This window comes from Lucilia sericata, unplaced genomic scaffold (assembly GCF_015586225.1).
Source record: "Lucilia sericata isolate MDLA Ls3-8-SP2 unplaced genomic scaffold, ASM1558622v1 Contig000404F_arrow, whole genome shotgun sequence".
Lineage (NCBI taxonomy): Eukaryota > Metazoa > Arthropoda > Insecta > Diptera > Calliphoridae > Lucilia > Lucilia sericata.
Genome location: NW_023994422.1, coordinates 36941 through 51249, shown reverse-complemented (window position 1 = coordinate 51249; position 14309 = coordinate 36941). Strand labels below are relative to the sequence as shown.

General features: G+C 30.0%; 1 protein-coding gene across 2 annotated transcripts in view; it reads right to left on the bottom strand.

Annotated features, from left to right (window-relative positions):
- Positions 1-14309, bottom strand: part of LOC119604557 (putative uncharacterized protein DDB_G0271606) — a 51281-nt gene that overhangs the window by 11293 nt on the left and 25679 nt on the right. For both annotated transcript variants that reach the window (XM_037957247.1, XM_037957248.1), the window contains one exon: positions 13171-13368. In XM_037957247.1, the coding sequence (XP_037813175.1) occupies positions 13171-13368 (198 nt within the window). The remainder of the gene's footprint in view (positions 1-13170; positions 13369-14309) is intronic.

Here is a 14309-nt window from a genome sequence, read left to right as displayed (position 1 = left end):
AGACTAGACTACACTAGACTAGACTATAGACTAGACTATAGACTAGACTATAGACTAGACTAGACTATAGACTAGATAGACTAGACTATAGACTAGACTATAGACTAGACTATAGACTAGACTATGGACTAGACTATAGACTAGATTATATACTAGACTATAGACTAGACTATAGACTAGACTATAGACTAGACTATAGACTAGACTATAGACTAGACTAGACTATAGACTAGACTAGACTATAGACTAGACTATAGGCTACGCTATAGACTATACTACTAACTACACTGCAGACTACACTTTAGACTACACTATAGACTACACTATAGACTAGACTATAGACTATTCTAGACATGGCGGTACACTAGTATATACTCTCAATTAAAACTTAGACTATAGACTGAACTTTTGACTATACTATAGTCATAACTAGGCTATGTATTAGACTATATACTAAACTATGGACTTAAATAAGTTTTAATAAGATTGCTGAAAATTGTGGTTTAAGTTACTCATTAAATAATAGTATAATATAACCTTCAAACTTTTTTAATTTTGAGTCAAACCTGTTTTCCTAACTGCAATTAAATTTAAAGCTTAAGCAAGCGAAATTCACATTAATTTATATTCCACTCATCAAAATAAATGATTGCTGCAAATTGTCTGCCAAAAAAAAAAAAAAAAAAAAAAAAACACACTAATAAATGAAATAATTTCAAACAAAACAATTCTTTATAATTAACAACAAAATCTTCTCTAGAATCTAAAACGTTCTTGCCAAATCTCCATCATAAATCTTTTAATTGTGTTTTTTTTAATGATTTAATAGTTCTTTCTTAAAAAATTCCCCTCTATTTAACATTTATACATTTAAAGTTAAAAAAAAACAATACAGGTAGCAATTTAAACAAAAAACTGTTTAAATGGGTATTAAGTAATAGATAAAGGAAAAAACCGAAATTATAAATAAAGTAACAAAATAGAAGAAAAAGACCGAATAATGCAGACAAAAAACAAAAAAGATGTTTAAATTATAAAGTTGATTTGTGATTTTTGAACAAATGTTCAAGTAACAAAACCTAACAATTTGTTAGAAATAATAACAAATATCTGCTATTACATAATTTTGAATAGACACAAAAACAACTTTTTAAAAAAACAAAATAACAATTTTTTGTCTATGAAAACGTAAACACATTTAACATATTTGAGAGTAAACGACAGACACATTTATTTTGTATAAACTTTTAAAGACAAACATAAATATCTAGTTATACATATATGTACATACATATGTATTTACATTATGTATTAAGTGTCATTTAAACATATTTATGTGTTTTTTTTTATCTATTTCTAATGCTTGAGTCACTTATTTATAAGACGTACATTCGAAACAAGTCAAATATGTAGTTAGATGAAAAATAATACTTGATTTTTTTGCTCATCATAGAGCATGCACAGTGGTTTTGTATTTAAACTATTTAAAAATTTTAAATATTATTATTAAATTAAATGGTCTAGTCTGTAATCTAGTCTTTAGTCTAGCCTATAGTACCGGCTAAAGTCTAGTCTATAGTTTAGTCCAAATTCTTAGACTAGTCTTTTCTTAAGTTCAGTATAAAGTCTAATCTAAAGACTTGTCTAAAGTCTAGTATAAAATCTAGTCTAAATTCTAGTCTAAACTCTAGTCTAAAGTCTAGTCTAAAGTCTAGACTAAAGTCTAGTCTAAAGTCTAGTCTAAAGTCTAGTCTAAAGTCTAGTCTAAAGTCTAGTCTAAAAACTAGTATAAAGTCTAGTCTAAAGAGTAGTCTAAAGTCTAGTCTAAAGTCTAGTCTAAAGTCTAGTCTAAAGTCTAGTCTAAAGTCTAGTCTAAAGTCTAGTCTAAAGTCTAGTCTAAAGTCTAGTCTAAAGTCTAGTCTTAAGTCTACTGTAAAGTCTTGTCTGAAGTCTAGTCTAAAGTCTAGTTTAAAGTCTAGTCTAAAGTCTAGTCTAAAGTATAGTCTAAAGTCTAGTTAAAGTCTTGTCTAAGGTCTAGTCTAAGATCTAGTCTAAAGTCTAGTCTAAAATATAGTATAAAGTCTAGTCTAAAGTCTAGTCTAAAGTATAGTATAAAGTCTAGTTTTAGGTCTGGTTTGAAGTCTTGTCTAAAGACTAGTCTAAAGTTTAGTCTAAATCTAGTCTAAAGTTTAGTCTAATGTTTAGTCTAAAGTATAGTCTAAGGACTAGTCTAAAGTCTAGTCTAAAATCTAGTCTAAAGTCTAGTTTAAAGTCTAAAGTCTAGTCTAAAGTCTAGGTTAAAGTCGAGTATGAGGTCTAATCTATATCTAGTCTATAATCTACTCTATAGTCTGATCTGTTGTCTATTCTATAGTCTAGTCTGTAGTCTACTCTATCGTCTAGTCTTGAGTCTATTTCACAGTTTAGTCTATAATGTAGGTTATAGTCTAGTATATCTCTAGTATATGGTCTAGTCTAGTCTAATCTCAGTCTATAGTCTAGTCTAAAGCGTGGTATATAATCTAGTTTGTAGTCTAGTCTAAAGTCTGGTATATAGTCTCTAGTATTCTAGTCTAAATATCAACTCCCACAACCACTGTATTAACATTCATCTACAAAAACCCTACAAAAAACAAAAGACTTAAGAGAGAAACTTGATTTTTAAAAGCAGACGCATTTAGCACATGTGTTTGTAAATTTGTGTGTATTTTCCATTAATACAAACAATTCTTTGTACGTATGAGTATTGAAATTATTTTTCGTTGTTTATTATATTTAAAAGTAAATGGATTTTTAAGCTTGTTTTTTTTCTTATACAAACAAAAACATTATTTTGATTTACTTAAGCTTTTTGTTTAACAACAGCGTCATCACAAACAGCAGAAATGTGGCAAATACCAGTATATTCATTTATAAGATAAACAACAAATGAATGATGGAATGGCAAGATGGTGGTGCCATGCACCAGTGTGTACCGAAGAAAAAAAAAAAAAAAAAACACCAAACTAAATAAAATTTTGCAGAAATTGCTGTTTTTTAGAGTTATTTTTGGTTATTTGGCATCTTAAAGCTGTAAAATATTTAAGCAGTTTTAATTTTATATATAAATGCAATGAATGCTGAATGCTGCTGCACAGTGGGGCAGAATGGAAATTTTTTGGAAATAAATCTGGCATTTCTAAACGGCTGATCCGATCGGGATAAAATTTGGCGTGAGCGTAGCCAAGGAGTATTCGAGTTTAAGTTTTGAAGATGAACCCTGCAGATGCCCCAGGGACGGCGCTGTGGCGGCTCAAAGTAGGGTACCTACGACATGTAAAATTTTTAAACTCGTGCCATTTTTTTGCTTTTCACCCAAATACAAAGATTTTTATATTTTGTGAAAGCGCTCGACGAGATCTTGAAAAAACATGCTTGGACATACTACTTATCTCTTATAATATCCGAGTTATAGGCATTTAAAAATTTAGTGATACAAAATTTACCATACCTTGGTCCGCCTTTTTTTGAATACCGGGCGTAATTTTGGACCAAATGGACTCAATTTTTTCTTGTTAGTTAGACAACAAAATTTCCAATAATATACAAAAAATTTCAGATCAATATCATTTACAGATCCAAAAATATACGTTTTTTAATTTAAAAATTCAAAAAATTTTAGATTTTTGGCGTTTTTTTGCCAAAAATGTGTCTTAACTCTTTTATTAATAAAATAAAATTTTTATTAAGAACATATAACAATTTTATAGTTTTCTAAAAGGTATCTTTACGCAGAACGCTTTGGCGTAAAAAACTTGTCCTATTTTTTGAAAATGTTGCCACTGCGTCCTTCCGAATATGACCTATTTTTTATCAAAACTTCAACTTTGGGCGACATGTTCTAAAATCCCAAAGCTGGGATCAGAAAACTGAAAGCAGTTTTGGAAACCTCAATATGTTTTCTATTTACTCCAAAAGTATTTTCCCAGCCCTGAAAGAAATGTGGACCCTATGGGCAAAAAAGTAAAAAATCCCATTTTTGGGATTTTCATTCCTATTTTTGGGAATTGCGGGATGCCCTTTGACCTTTTCAATTTTTTTTTTTTGCATATTCTTATTTGAAATGACAAATTTAACAAGCATTGAAAATTTCATTGAGTTTTGTTCATAAATAAAGATTTTGTCATATATTACATATTTGTTTAATTTCTAAAACTATGATTTATATCAAAATTTTAATAGGATCGCAGATAGCTACAACAATTTAGTCCATATTTATCCCTTAATATCATTTTTTAGTTAGATATGGAAATTCTCGACCCTTTACAAAAAATTTCAAGCCAATATCTCAATTACATTCAAAAATATGTTCATTTAAACCTGTGTCCTTTAATTTCATCTTTTTCATATTTTAGTATTAAGTATGACAGAACATACATTTGGTGTTGAATAAAATATTTGGACAATTTTTAAAAATTATTTAGTTAATTATTTTATTATAATATTGTATATAAAATAAAAAAAATTATAATTTTATTATGAGCCACGCACAACAACACCTAAATCACCCCACACAAATTACCTTTCCCGCCCACCGAAATATAAAACACAATTTAATACAATATCATCAGTTAGTATAATAGCTTTTTTTATTTGAACTGTTTATCTTAAACATAATACAATTAATTCTTACAACCTACTTATATAGTTAATTCCTAACACTACTTATTTTCTATAAAATAATCTGTCATATCGGTATACATATCCAGAAGGTAATATAAGTCCTTTAAATCTTCCTTGTTTTGAGATGATAGAGTTTCATAACAAATCCATCTTTTTCGAATAGTTGAAAGAACAGGATCAGAAGATAGAAGTAAACTATTAAAAATATCTTCATTCTGGAGCATTTTCTTGAGCTGAATAGTTGAACATGCTTAAAATCTCGATTCCTCCTCGCTTTCTGGGCTTCTTCTGTTAACTCTCCAAGTGGAAGAATATTCGATTCAATTATTATTTGACCATGACACAATACTTTGTGTACTGTTGGTGTTAGTTCCCTCCATGGATACAGAGATACAAGTAATTTAGAAATTTCAGATGTATATTCCCCAAATCGATTTCCATTAATTTTATGTTTACTATTCAGTGCCATTAAAATAGTGTTAACTCTTCGAAGCAACTCCTTGTCGATTCCAGTTATTTTTGAAGTAATTTCAAAATCACGAAAAAACCTTCTCGACGTATTACCGTCATTTGTACTACCGCAACTTGAAAGTGGTTTGTCGATGTTTAATCCCATCTGAACTTTAAATTCTTCTTGGATTCTGCTTTTTTCCGCAGCTCTCAGTTCTTTCAATTCTTCATTATTTTTTGTTGATTTAGTAGGATAGTTTGTTTTTTTCCTGGATCGCCTTGTATGATGGTAATATATTGTGTCCTTTTTCATGCAGAGCTTTCCTTAATATTTGGTACTTATTTCGACTGAGACCCAGTTCCAACATAAGCGCTATTGCTTCCTCTTCAGTAAAATTTGATTATGACGTTGTAGTTGGTATACTTTCCACAATTCGCTTAAGTCGTTTTGGTGATGCATTAGGAAGAATAGTTGCAATATGTACGACATCCATATGTTGGTTTTCCTTTTTCAGCATTTCGTTAAATGTATCAGCAATTTCCTCATTTGAGATTGAAAAAAGTTTTTGTGTGACCCTCTTTTTTTTTACCTTGAACATAAGTCTTCGTATGACTTGCACGGCGCTCCTGTTGATGTGTTGTAAGTTGAGATTTCCGTAGTAGTTTCCATCCAACTACAAAATTTTAATCGAAATTTCTTTTGATTTCCATCCACAGACTTACTTTTTACATCAAAAAGTTTTAAAAAGTTTTCAATTTTTGATATGCCTGTTTTGTCTACTTTTCTACTATATGTAGTTTTTATATAATTTGAAATGTCTTCAATTCTTTCTGGCCCTTTTGAAGACACACTCCATAAAACGGAACACAACTCTTCGTACTTTAATGTAATCTTCATTGTAGATTTATTAAATATGGTACTTAAAATCTGAGAAGTTTACTTATATACCAATTCTTGTCATTTCCGATACAGGTATTCCAAAGTAAAAAATTACGAATTGTCTACCTATTAACATTTAGGACTATATTACTATAACCTGTAATTCAGTCATTGATATTTCTTATTAGTGAATGAATCGAAATTATCATTACCTGTATATTTTTACCTACATGATCATAAACGAAACAGAACGAAATGATCGTCGAAAAAATTTAGGTAAAAAATAGTTATACATTTTTGAAAATTTAAGCATAATAGGACCTTTCAATTATAAGGATAAGCAAACAAATAGAAAATAGGTAAATATAAGATTTAAATATGTGCTGTCATACTTAATACTAAAATATGAAAAAGATGAAATTAAAGGACACAGGTTTAAATGAATATATTTTTGAATGTAATTGAGATATTGGCTTGAAATTTTTTGTAAAGTGTCGAGAATTTCCATATCTAACTAAAAAATGATATTAAGGGATAAATATGGACTAAATTGTTGTAGCTATCTGCGATCCTATTAAAATTTTGATATAAATCATAGTTTTAGAAATTAAACAAATATGTAATATATGACAAAATCTTTATTTATGAACAAAACTCAATGAAATTTTCAATGCTTGTTAAATTTGTCATTTCAAATAAGAATATGCAAAAAAAAAATTGAAAAGGTCAAAGGGCATCCCGCAATTCCCAAAAATAGGAATGAAAATCCCAAAAATGGGATTTTTTACTTTTTTGCCCATAGGGTCCATATTTCTTTCAGGGCTGGGAAAATACTTTTGGAGTAAATAGAAAACATATTGAGGTTTCCAAAACTGCTTTCAGTTTTCTGATCCCAGCTTTGGGATTTTAGAACATGTCGCCCAAAGTTGAAGTTTTGATAAAAAATAGGTCATATTCGGAAGGACGCAGTGGCAACATTTTCAAAAAATAGGACAAGTTTTTTACGCCAAAGCGTTCTGCGTAAAGATACCTTTTAGAAAACTATAAAATTGTTATATGTTCTTAATAAAAATTTTATTTTATTAATAAAAGAGTTAAGACACATTTTTGGCAAAAAAACGCCAAAAATCTAAAATTTTTTGAATTTTTAAATTAAAAAACGTATATTTTTGGATCTGTAAATGATATTGATCTGAAATTTTTTGTATATTATTGGAAATTTTGTTGTCTAACTAACAAGAAAAAATTGAGTCCATTTGGTCCAAAATTACGCCCGGTATTCAAAAAAAGGCGGACCAAGGTATGGTAAATTTTGTATCACTAAATTTTTAAATGCCTATAACTCGGATATTATAAGAGATAAGTAGTATGTCCAAGCATGTTTTTTCAAGATCTCGTCGAGCGCTTTCACAAAATATAAAAATCTTTGTATTTGGGTGAAAAGCAAAAAAATGGCACGAGTTTAAAAATTTTACATGTCGTAGGTACCCTACTTTGAGCCGCCACAGCGCCGTCCCTGGGGCATCTGCAGGGTTCATCTTCAAAACTTAAACTCGAATACTCCTTGGCTACGCTCACGCCAAATTTTATCCCGATCGGATCAGCCGTTTAGAAATGCCAGATTTATTTCCAAAAAATTTCCATTCTGCCCCACTGTGTGCTGTTAAACAACTTGTCTTATATAGGGAAGAGATTGTTGCAGTATTATTTTGCTTTTATTTATAAAAAGCTTAAGTTTTAACTAAAACTAAACCTTTGGCATTTAACAGAGTGCCTAGTTAACTGCATTTTAAAGTGGTCTCCTTGTAAGCTGTTTTTTTTTATATGCAATTTTTATTTTTATTACAATTTTATTTTATTTTCTTAACATTTTGTGAAAACACTGCTGTGTTGTCTGTTTAAACATTTAATAACAAATACTGCTTTCACTTTATAGTGTTGTTATTGTTTTAAAATTTTATTTTCAATTTACGTATTTTTTTCTTTGTTTTCAATTGTTGCAATTTTTGCTTTATAAACTCCATATATTTAAATAATGGTTAAAAAGAAAAAATACAATTTGCATAAATAACACAACGAATGAAAAAAAAGATTGGTTATTGTTATTGTTTTGCAATGTTTTTTTTGCTATATATTTGCAATTGCATTTGAAATCTGTATCAATCTATTATATTCATATTCACATTTCTTTTAGTTGGTTTATTTTTTTTCAAAATTCATTTTTAGTTTGTTGTGGTTATTGTTATTGTTAAGTCAGTTGGAAATAATTTATGAAAATTTACTTCATTGATTTCATTGTTTTTTCTTCAGTTTATTTGTTAGTTTTTAAAGTGTTTTGTGTGTTTGCAACATTTCCATTATTATACCAACATATATGCATAATCATTCCAATTTGGCATATATGATGGAATCTTTTTTTTTAATCAAAAAGTTTTGAAAATATTGTTTTTTGTTTGGGTATGGATCGTAAATATTTTTATAGGTTTAAACCGTGGGAGTTTGTTACGCTATAATTATAAACTTTTACTTTTATATAATATGATTTGAGAAAAAATTTTGAATAATTTTTAAAAAATTATACCTATTGTTTTTTCCCTATAGTTTAGTCTATAGTCTAGTCTATAATTTAATCTATAATTTAGTCTAGTCTATAGTCTAGTCTACAGTCTAGTCTACAGTGTAGTCTACAGTCTAGTCTACAGTGTAGTCTACAGTCTAGTCTACAGTCTAGTCTACAGTCTAGTCTACAGTCAAGCCTACAGTCTAGTCTACAGTCTAGTCTATAGTTTAGTCTATAGTGTAATCTATAGTCTAGTCTATAGTCTAGTCTATAGTCTAGTCTATAGTCTAGTCTATAGTCTAGTTTATAGTCTAGTCTATAGTCAAGTTTATAGTCTAGTTTATAGCCTAGTATAATGTAGTCTATAGTCCAGTCTACAGTTTAGTCTATAGTCTGGTCTATAGTATTGTCTATAATATAGTCTGTAGTCTAGTTTATAGTCTGGCCTATGGTCTATACTGGCCTAAATGTGTACTCCCACAACACCAGTACCAAGAGTCATCTTCAAAAACCCTACAAAAACAAAAGACTTAAGAGAGAAACTTGATTTTTAAAAGCAGACATGTTGTCTATAGTCTGGTCTATAGTGTAGTCTATAGTCTAGTTTAAAGTCTAGTCTATTGTTAAGTCTATGGTTTAGTCTATAGTTTAGTCTAGTCTATAGTCTAGTCTAGTCTATAGTCTAGTCTATAGTCTAGTCTATAGTCTAGTCTATAGTCTAGTCTATAGTCTAGTCTATAGTCTAGTCTATAGTCTAGTCTATAGTCTAGTCTATAGTCTAGTCTATAGTCTAGTCTATAGTCTAGTCTATAGTCTAGTCTATAGTCTAGTCTATAGTCTAGTCTATAGTCTAGTCTATAGTCTAGTCTATAGTCTAGTCTATAGTCTAGTCTATAGTCTAGTCTATAGTCTAGTCTATAGTCTAGTCTAGTCTAGTCTATAGTCTAGTCTATAGTCTAGTCTATAGTCTAGTCTATAGTCTAGTCTATAGTCTAGTCTATAGTCTAGTCTATAGTCTAGTCTATAGTCTAGTCTATAGTCTAGTCTATAGTCTAATCTATAGTCTAGTCGTCTAGTCTATAGTCTAGTCTATAGTCTATTCTATAGTCTAGTCTATAATCTAGTCTATTGTCTAGTCTATAGTCTAGTCTATAGTCTAGTCTATAGTCTAGTCTATAGTCTAGTCTATAGTCTAGTCTATAGTCTAGTCTATAGTCTAGTCTATAGTCTAGTCTATAGTCTAGTCTATAGTCTAGTCTATAGTCTAGTCTATAGTCTAGTCTATAGTCTAGTCTATAGTCTAGTCTATAGTCTAGTCTATAGTCTAGTCTATAGTCTAGTCTAGTTAGTATAGTTAGTCTAGTTAGTCTATAGTCTAGTCTATAGTCTAGTCTAGTCTAGTCTATAGTCTAGTCTATAGTCTAGTCTATAGTCTAGTCTATAGTCTAGTCTATAGTCTAGTCTATAGTCTAGTCTATAGTCTAGTCTATAGTCTAGTCTATAGTCTAGTCTATAGTCTAGTCTATAGTCTAGTCATAGTCTAGTCTATAGTCTAGTCTATAGTCTAGTCTATAGTCTAGTCTATAGTCTAGTCTATAGTCAGTCTATAGTCTAGCTATAGTTAGTCTATAGTCTAGTCTATAGTCTAGTCTATAGTCTAGTCTATAGTCTAGTCTATAGTCTAGTCTATAGTCTAGTCTATAGTCTAGTCTATAGTCTAGTCTATGTAGTCTAGTCTTCTATAGTCTAAGTCTATAGTCTAGTCTATAGTCTAGTCTATAGTCTAGTCTATAGTCTAGTCTATAGTCTAGTCTATATCTAGTCTATCGTCTAGTCTATAGTCAGTCTATAGTCTAGTCATAGTCTAGTCTATAGTCTAGTCTATAGTCTAGTCTATAGTCTAGTCTATAGTCTAGTCTATAGTCTAGTCTATAGTCTAGTCTATAGTCTAGTCATATAGTCTAGTCTATAGTCTAGTCTATAGTCTAGTCTATAGTCTAGTCTAGTAGTCTAGTCTATAGTCTAGTCTATAGTCTATAGTCTAGTCTAGTCTAGTCTATAGTCTAGTCTATAGTCTAGTCTATAGTCTAGTCATAGTCTAGTCTATAGTCTAGTCTATAGTCTAGTTATAGTCTAGTCTATAGTCTAGTCTATAGTCTAGTCTATAGTCTAGTCTATAGTCTAGTCTATAGTCTAGTCTATAGTCTAGTCTATAGTCTAGTCTATAGTCTAGTCTATAGTTAGTCTATAGGTCTAGTCTATAGTCTAGTCTATAGTCTAGTCTATAGTCTAGTCTATAGTCTAGTCTATAGTCTAGTCTATAGTCTAGTCTATAGTCTAGTCTATAGTCTAGTCTATAGTCTAGTCTATAGTCTAGTCTATAGTCTAGTCTATAGTCTAGTCTATAGTCTAGGTCTATAGTCTAGTCTATAGTCTAGTCTATAGTCTAGTCTATAGTCTAGTTATAGTCTAGTCTAGTCTATAGTCTAGTCTATAGTCTAGTCTATAGTCTAGTCTATAGTCTAGTCTATAGTCTAGTCTATAGTCTAGTCTATAGTCTAGTCTATAGTCTAGTCTATAGTCTAGTCTATAGTCTAGTCTATAGTCTAGTCTATAGTCTAGTCTATAGTCTAGTCTATAGTCTAGTCTATAGTCTAGTCTATAGTCTAGTCTATAGTCTAGTCTATAGTCTAGTCTATAGTCTAGTCTATAGTCTAGTCTATAGTCTAGTCTATAGTCTAGTCTATAGTCTAGTCTATAGTCTAGTCTATAGTCTAGTCTATAGTCTAGTCTATAGTAGTCTATAGTCTAGTCTATAGTCTAGTCTATAGTCTAGTCTATAGTCTAGTCTATAGTCTAGTCTATAGTCTAGTCTATAGTCTAGTCTATAGTCTAGTCTATAGTCTAGTCTATAGTCTAGTCTATAGTCTAGTCTATAGTCTAGTCTATAGTCTAGTCTATAGTCTAGTCTATCTAGTCTATAGTCTAGTCTATAGTCTAGTCTATAGTCTAGTCTATTAGTCTAGTCTATAGTCTAGTCTATAGTCTAGTCTATAGTCTAGTCTATAGTCTAGTCTATAGTCTAGTCTATAGTCTAGTCTATAGTCTAGTCTAGTCTATAGTCTAGTCTAGTCTATAGTCTAGTCTAGTCTAGTCTAGTCTATAGTCTAGTCTATAGTCTAGTCTATAGTCTAGTCTATAGTCTAGTCTATAGTCTAGTCTATAGTCTAGTCTATAGTCTAGTCTATAGTCTAGTCTATAGTCTAGTCTATAGTCTAATCTATAGTCTATTCTATAGTCTAGTCTATAGTCTATTCTATAGTCTAGTCTATAGTCTAGTCTATAGTCTAGTCTATAGTCTAGTCTATAGTCTAGTCTATAGTCTAGTCTATAGTCTAGTCTATAGTCTAGTCTATAGTCTAGTCTATAGTCTAGTCTATAGTCTAGTCTATAGTCTAGTCTATAGTCTAGTCTATAGTCTATTCTATAGTGTAGTCTATAGTCTAGTCTATAGTCTAGTCTATAGTCTAGTCTATAGTCTAGTCTATAGTCTAGTCTATAGTGTAGTCTATAGTCTAGTCTATAGTCTAGTCTATAGTCTAGTCTATAGTCTAGTCTATAGTCTAGTCTATACTCTAGTCTATAGTCTATAGACTTTAAAGGCCAACTGTACTTTAACAATATACTAATTACTAACTCTAACTACAACCATGATGTGGACTTTCAATCAGGCGTTAAATATTTTGCGTCATTAGCCCTTTAAAAAAAAACAAACAAATCAAAAGTACATCATGATTTTCTGGTCTATTGGATCGTATTAAAAAATTTCCATTAACATTTTTTAACAAAACGTAAATTGTTGCAAAAATTAGCAAAAAAAAAAAAAAACTAATAAAGCTTGAAATTAATTTCATGTCATTTAAACAACAAAAAAATAAACAATAAACCCATAATATCCGTTAATTACATGGAGACATCTGCTATATGAAATTTGTTAAAAATTAAACCTATAAAAGTATTTGAAAATATAAAAATCGCGTGTACAATGACCGGCAGTTTGTGGAAGATTTGTTTTGTTAGATTTCAGATAGTTACAGCCATTATTTAGCAATTTATGTGGAAGTACATGCAGTTTTATTGTTTTTTTTTTTTTGTGATAAAGCCAACCAAGCAAAGATACATCCATCTATCCATCCATCCATTGGTTTTATTTTGCATGTCTAAAACTATTGTTTTTTTTAAGCTAAATTAAATTTTTTTCTATCTGTTTGAAAAAAATGCAAAAAAAAACTAAGATGAACCTTGATGATTATATTTGTATTTGTTTTTGTATATATAGTAGTTAATAGTTGTATCTAAACAAGGTTTTGCAAATAACTAACAATACTAGTCGGTACTAGGTACATGAAATATTCCATTATTTTCAGTATTTATTTAAGTAGTTATAAATTGCTTAATAATAATAAATTGCTATTTTGGTTTTGAGTTTGAATATTTGTGTGAAAACATTTTTCAATTAATTAACACAATTTTGTTGTAATTATTATATGTATGTATTATTATTGTTGACCAAGACCTTTAAAAATGTTTAGTTTTTTAATTTAAAAGTTCAACTTACCTTATTGACTTGTTGCAAGGTTTCCAACATCAATTCTTTTTCCAATACCGAATCAAGTGCCTGCACTTGATCGCATGAAGCCTTGGCTTGCAAATACGAAGAGGCCAAAATGAAGGCACCCAATATAAATGACGATACAATTATAGTGAATGCAGTGATTTTGGCGATTTTCACTGAATTCGACTGACGTTTGTAGGCCTGTAAAGGAAGCACAAAAAAAGAAAGATTTAGTTAATTTTAGATAGATTTGAGGGAATACGTTAATTCTAATATAGTGCTGTTGCTATATAATTGTGCTAAATAATCTAAACTTTTAAGAATTTAATTTTTAAGTGCTAATTAATTTAATAGTGATTATTTGAACAATTTTTAAAAAAGATTTTGTTTTTAGTACGAAATTCTAATCTACAGAATTATCTTTAATAAAATATAGAAATATCGCATAATTCACTAACTGATTAAAAGAAACTGGTCCCCTGAGACATGTCAATTAAACTGTGTAACCGAATATTATTAACTCCCCTTTAGAAGGGTCTTAGAACTGAACTAGAACTGAACTAACTCTGAACTAGAACTGAACTAGAACTGAACTAGAACTGAACTAGAACTGAACTAGAACTGAACTAGAACTGAACTAGAACTGAACTAGAACTGAACTAGAACTGAACTAGAACTGAACTAGAACTGAACTAGAACTTAACTAGAACTGAACTAGAACTGAACTAGAACTGAACTAGAACTGAACTAGAACTGAACTAGAACTGAACTAGAACTGAACTAGAACTGAACTAGAACTGAACTAGAACTGAACTAGAACTGAACTAGAACTGAACTAGAACTGAACTAGAACTGAACTAGAACTGAACTAGAACTGAACTAGAACTGAACTAGAACTGAACTAGAACTGAACTAGAACTGAACTAGAACTGAACTAGAACTGAACTAGAACTGAACTAGAACTGAACTAGAACTGAACTAGAACTGAACTAGAACTGAACTAGAACCTGAACTAGAACTGAACTAGACTGAACTAGAACTGAACTGACTGAACTAGAACTGAACTGAACTAGAACTACATGCTTCCAGAACTACTTCCAGAAGATAAAAATTCTTTTGCAATTTAGTTTTTTATAAAATGT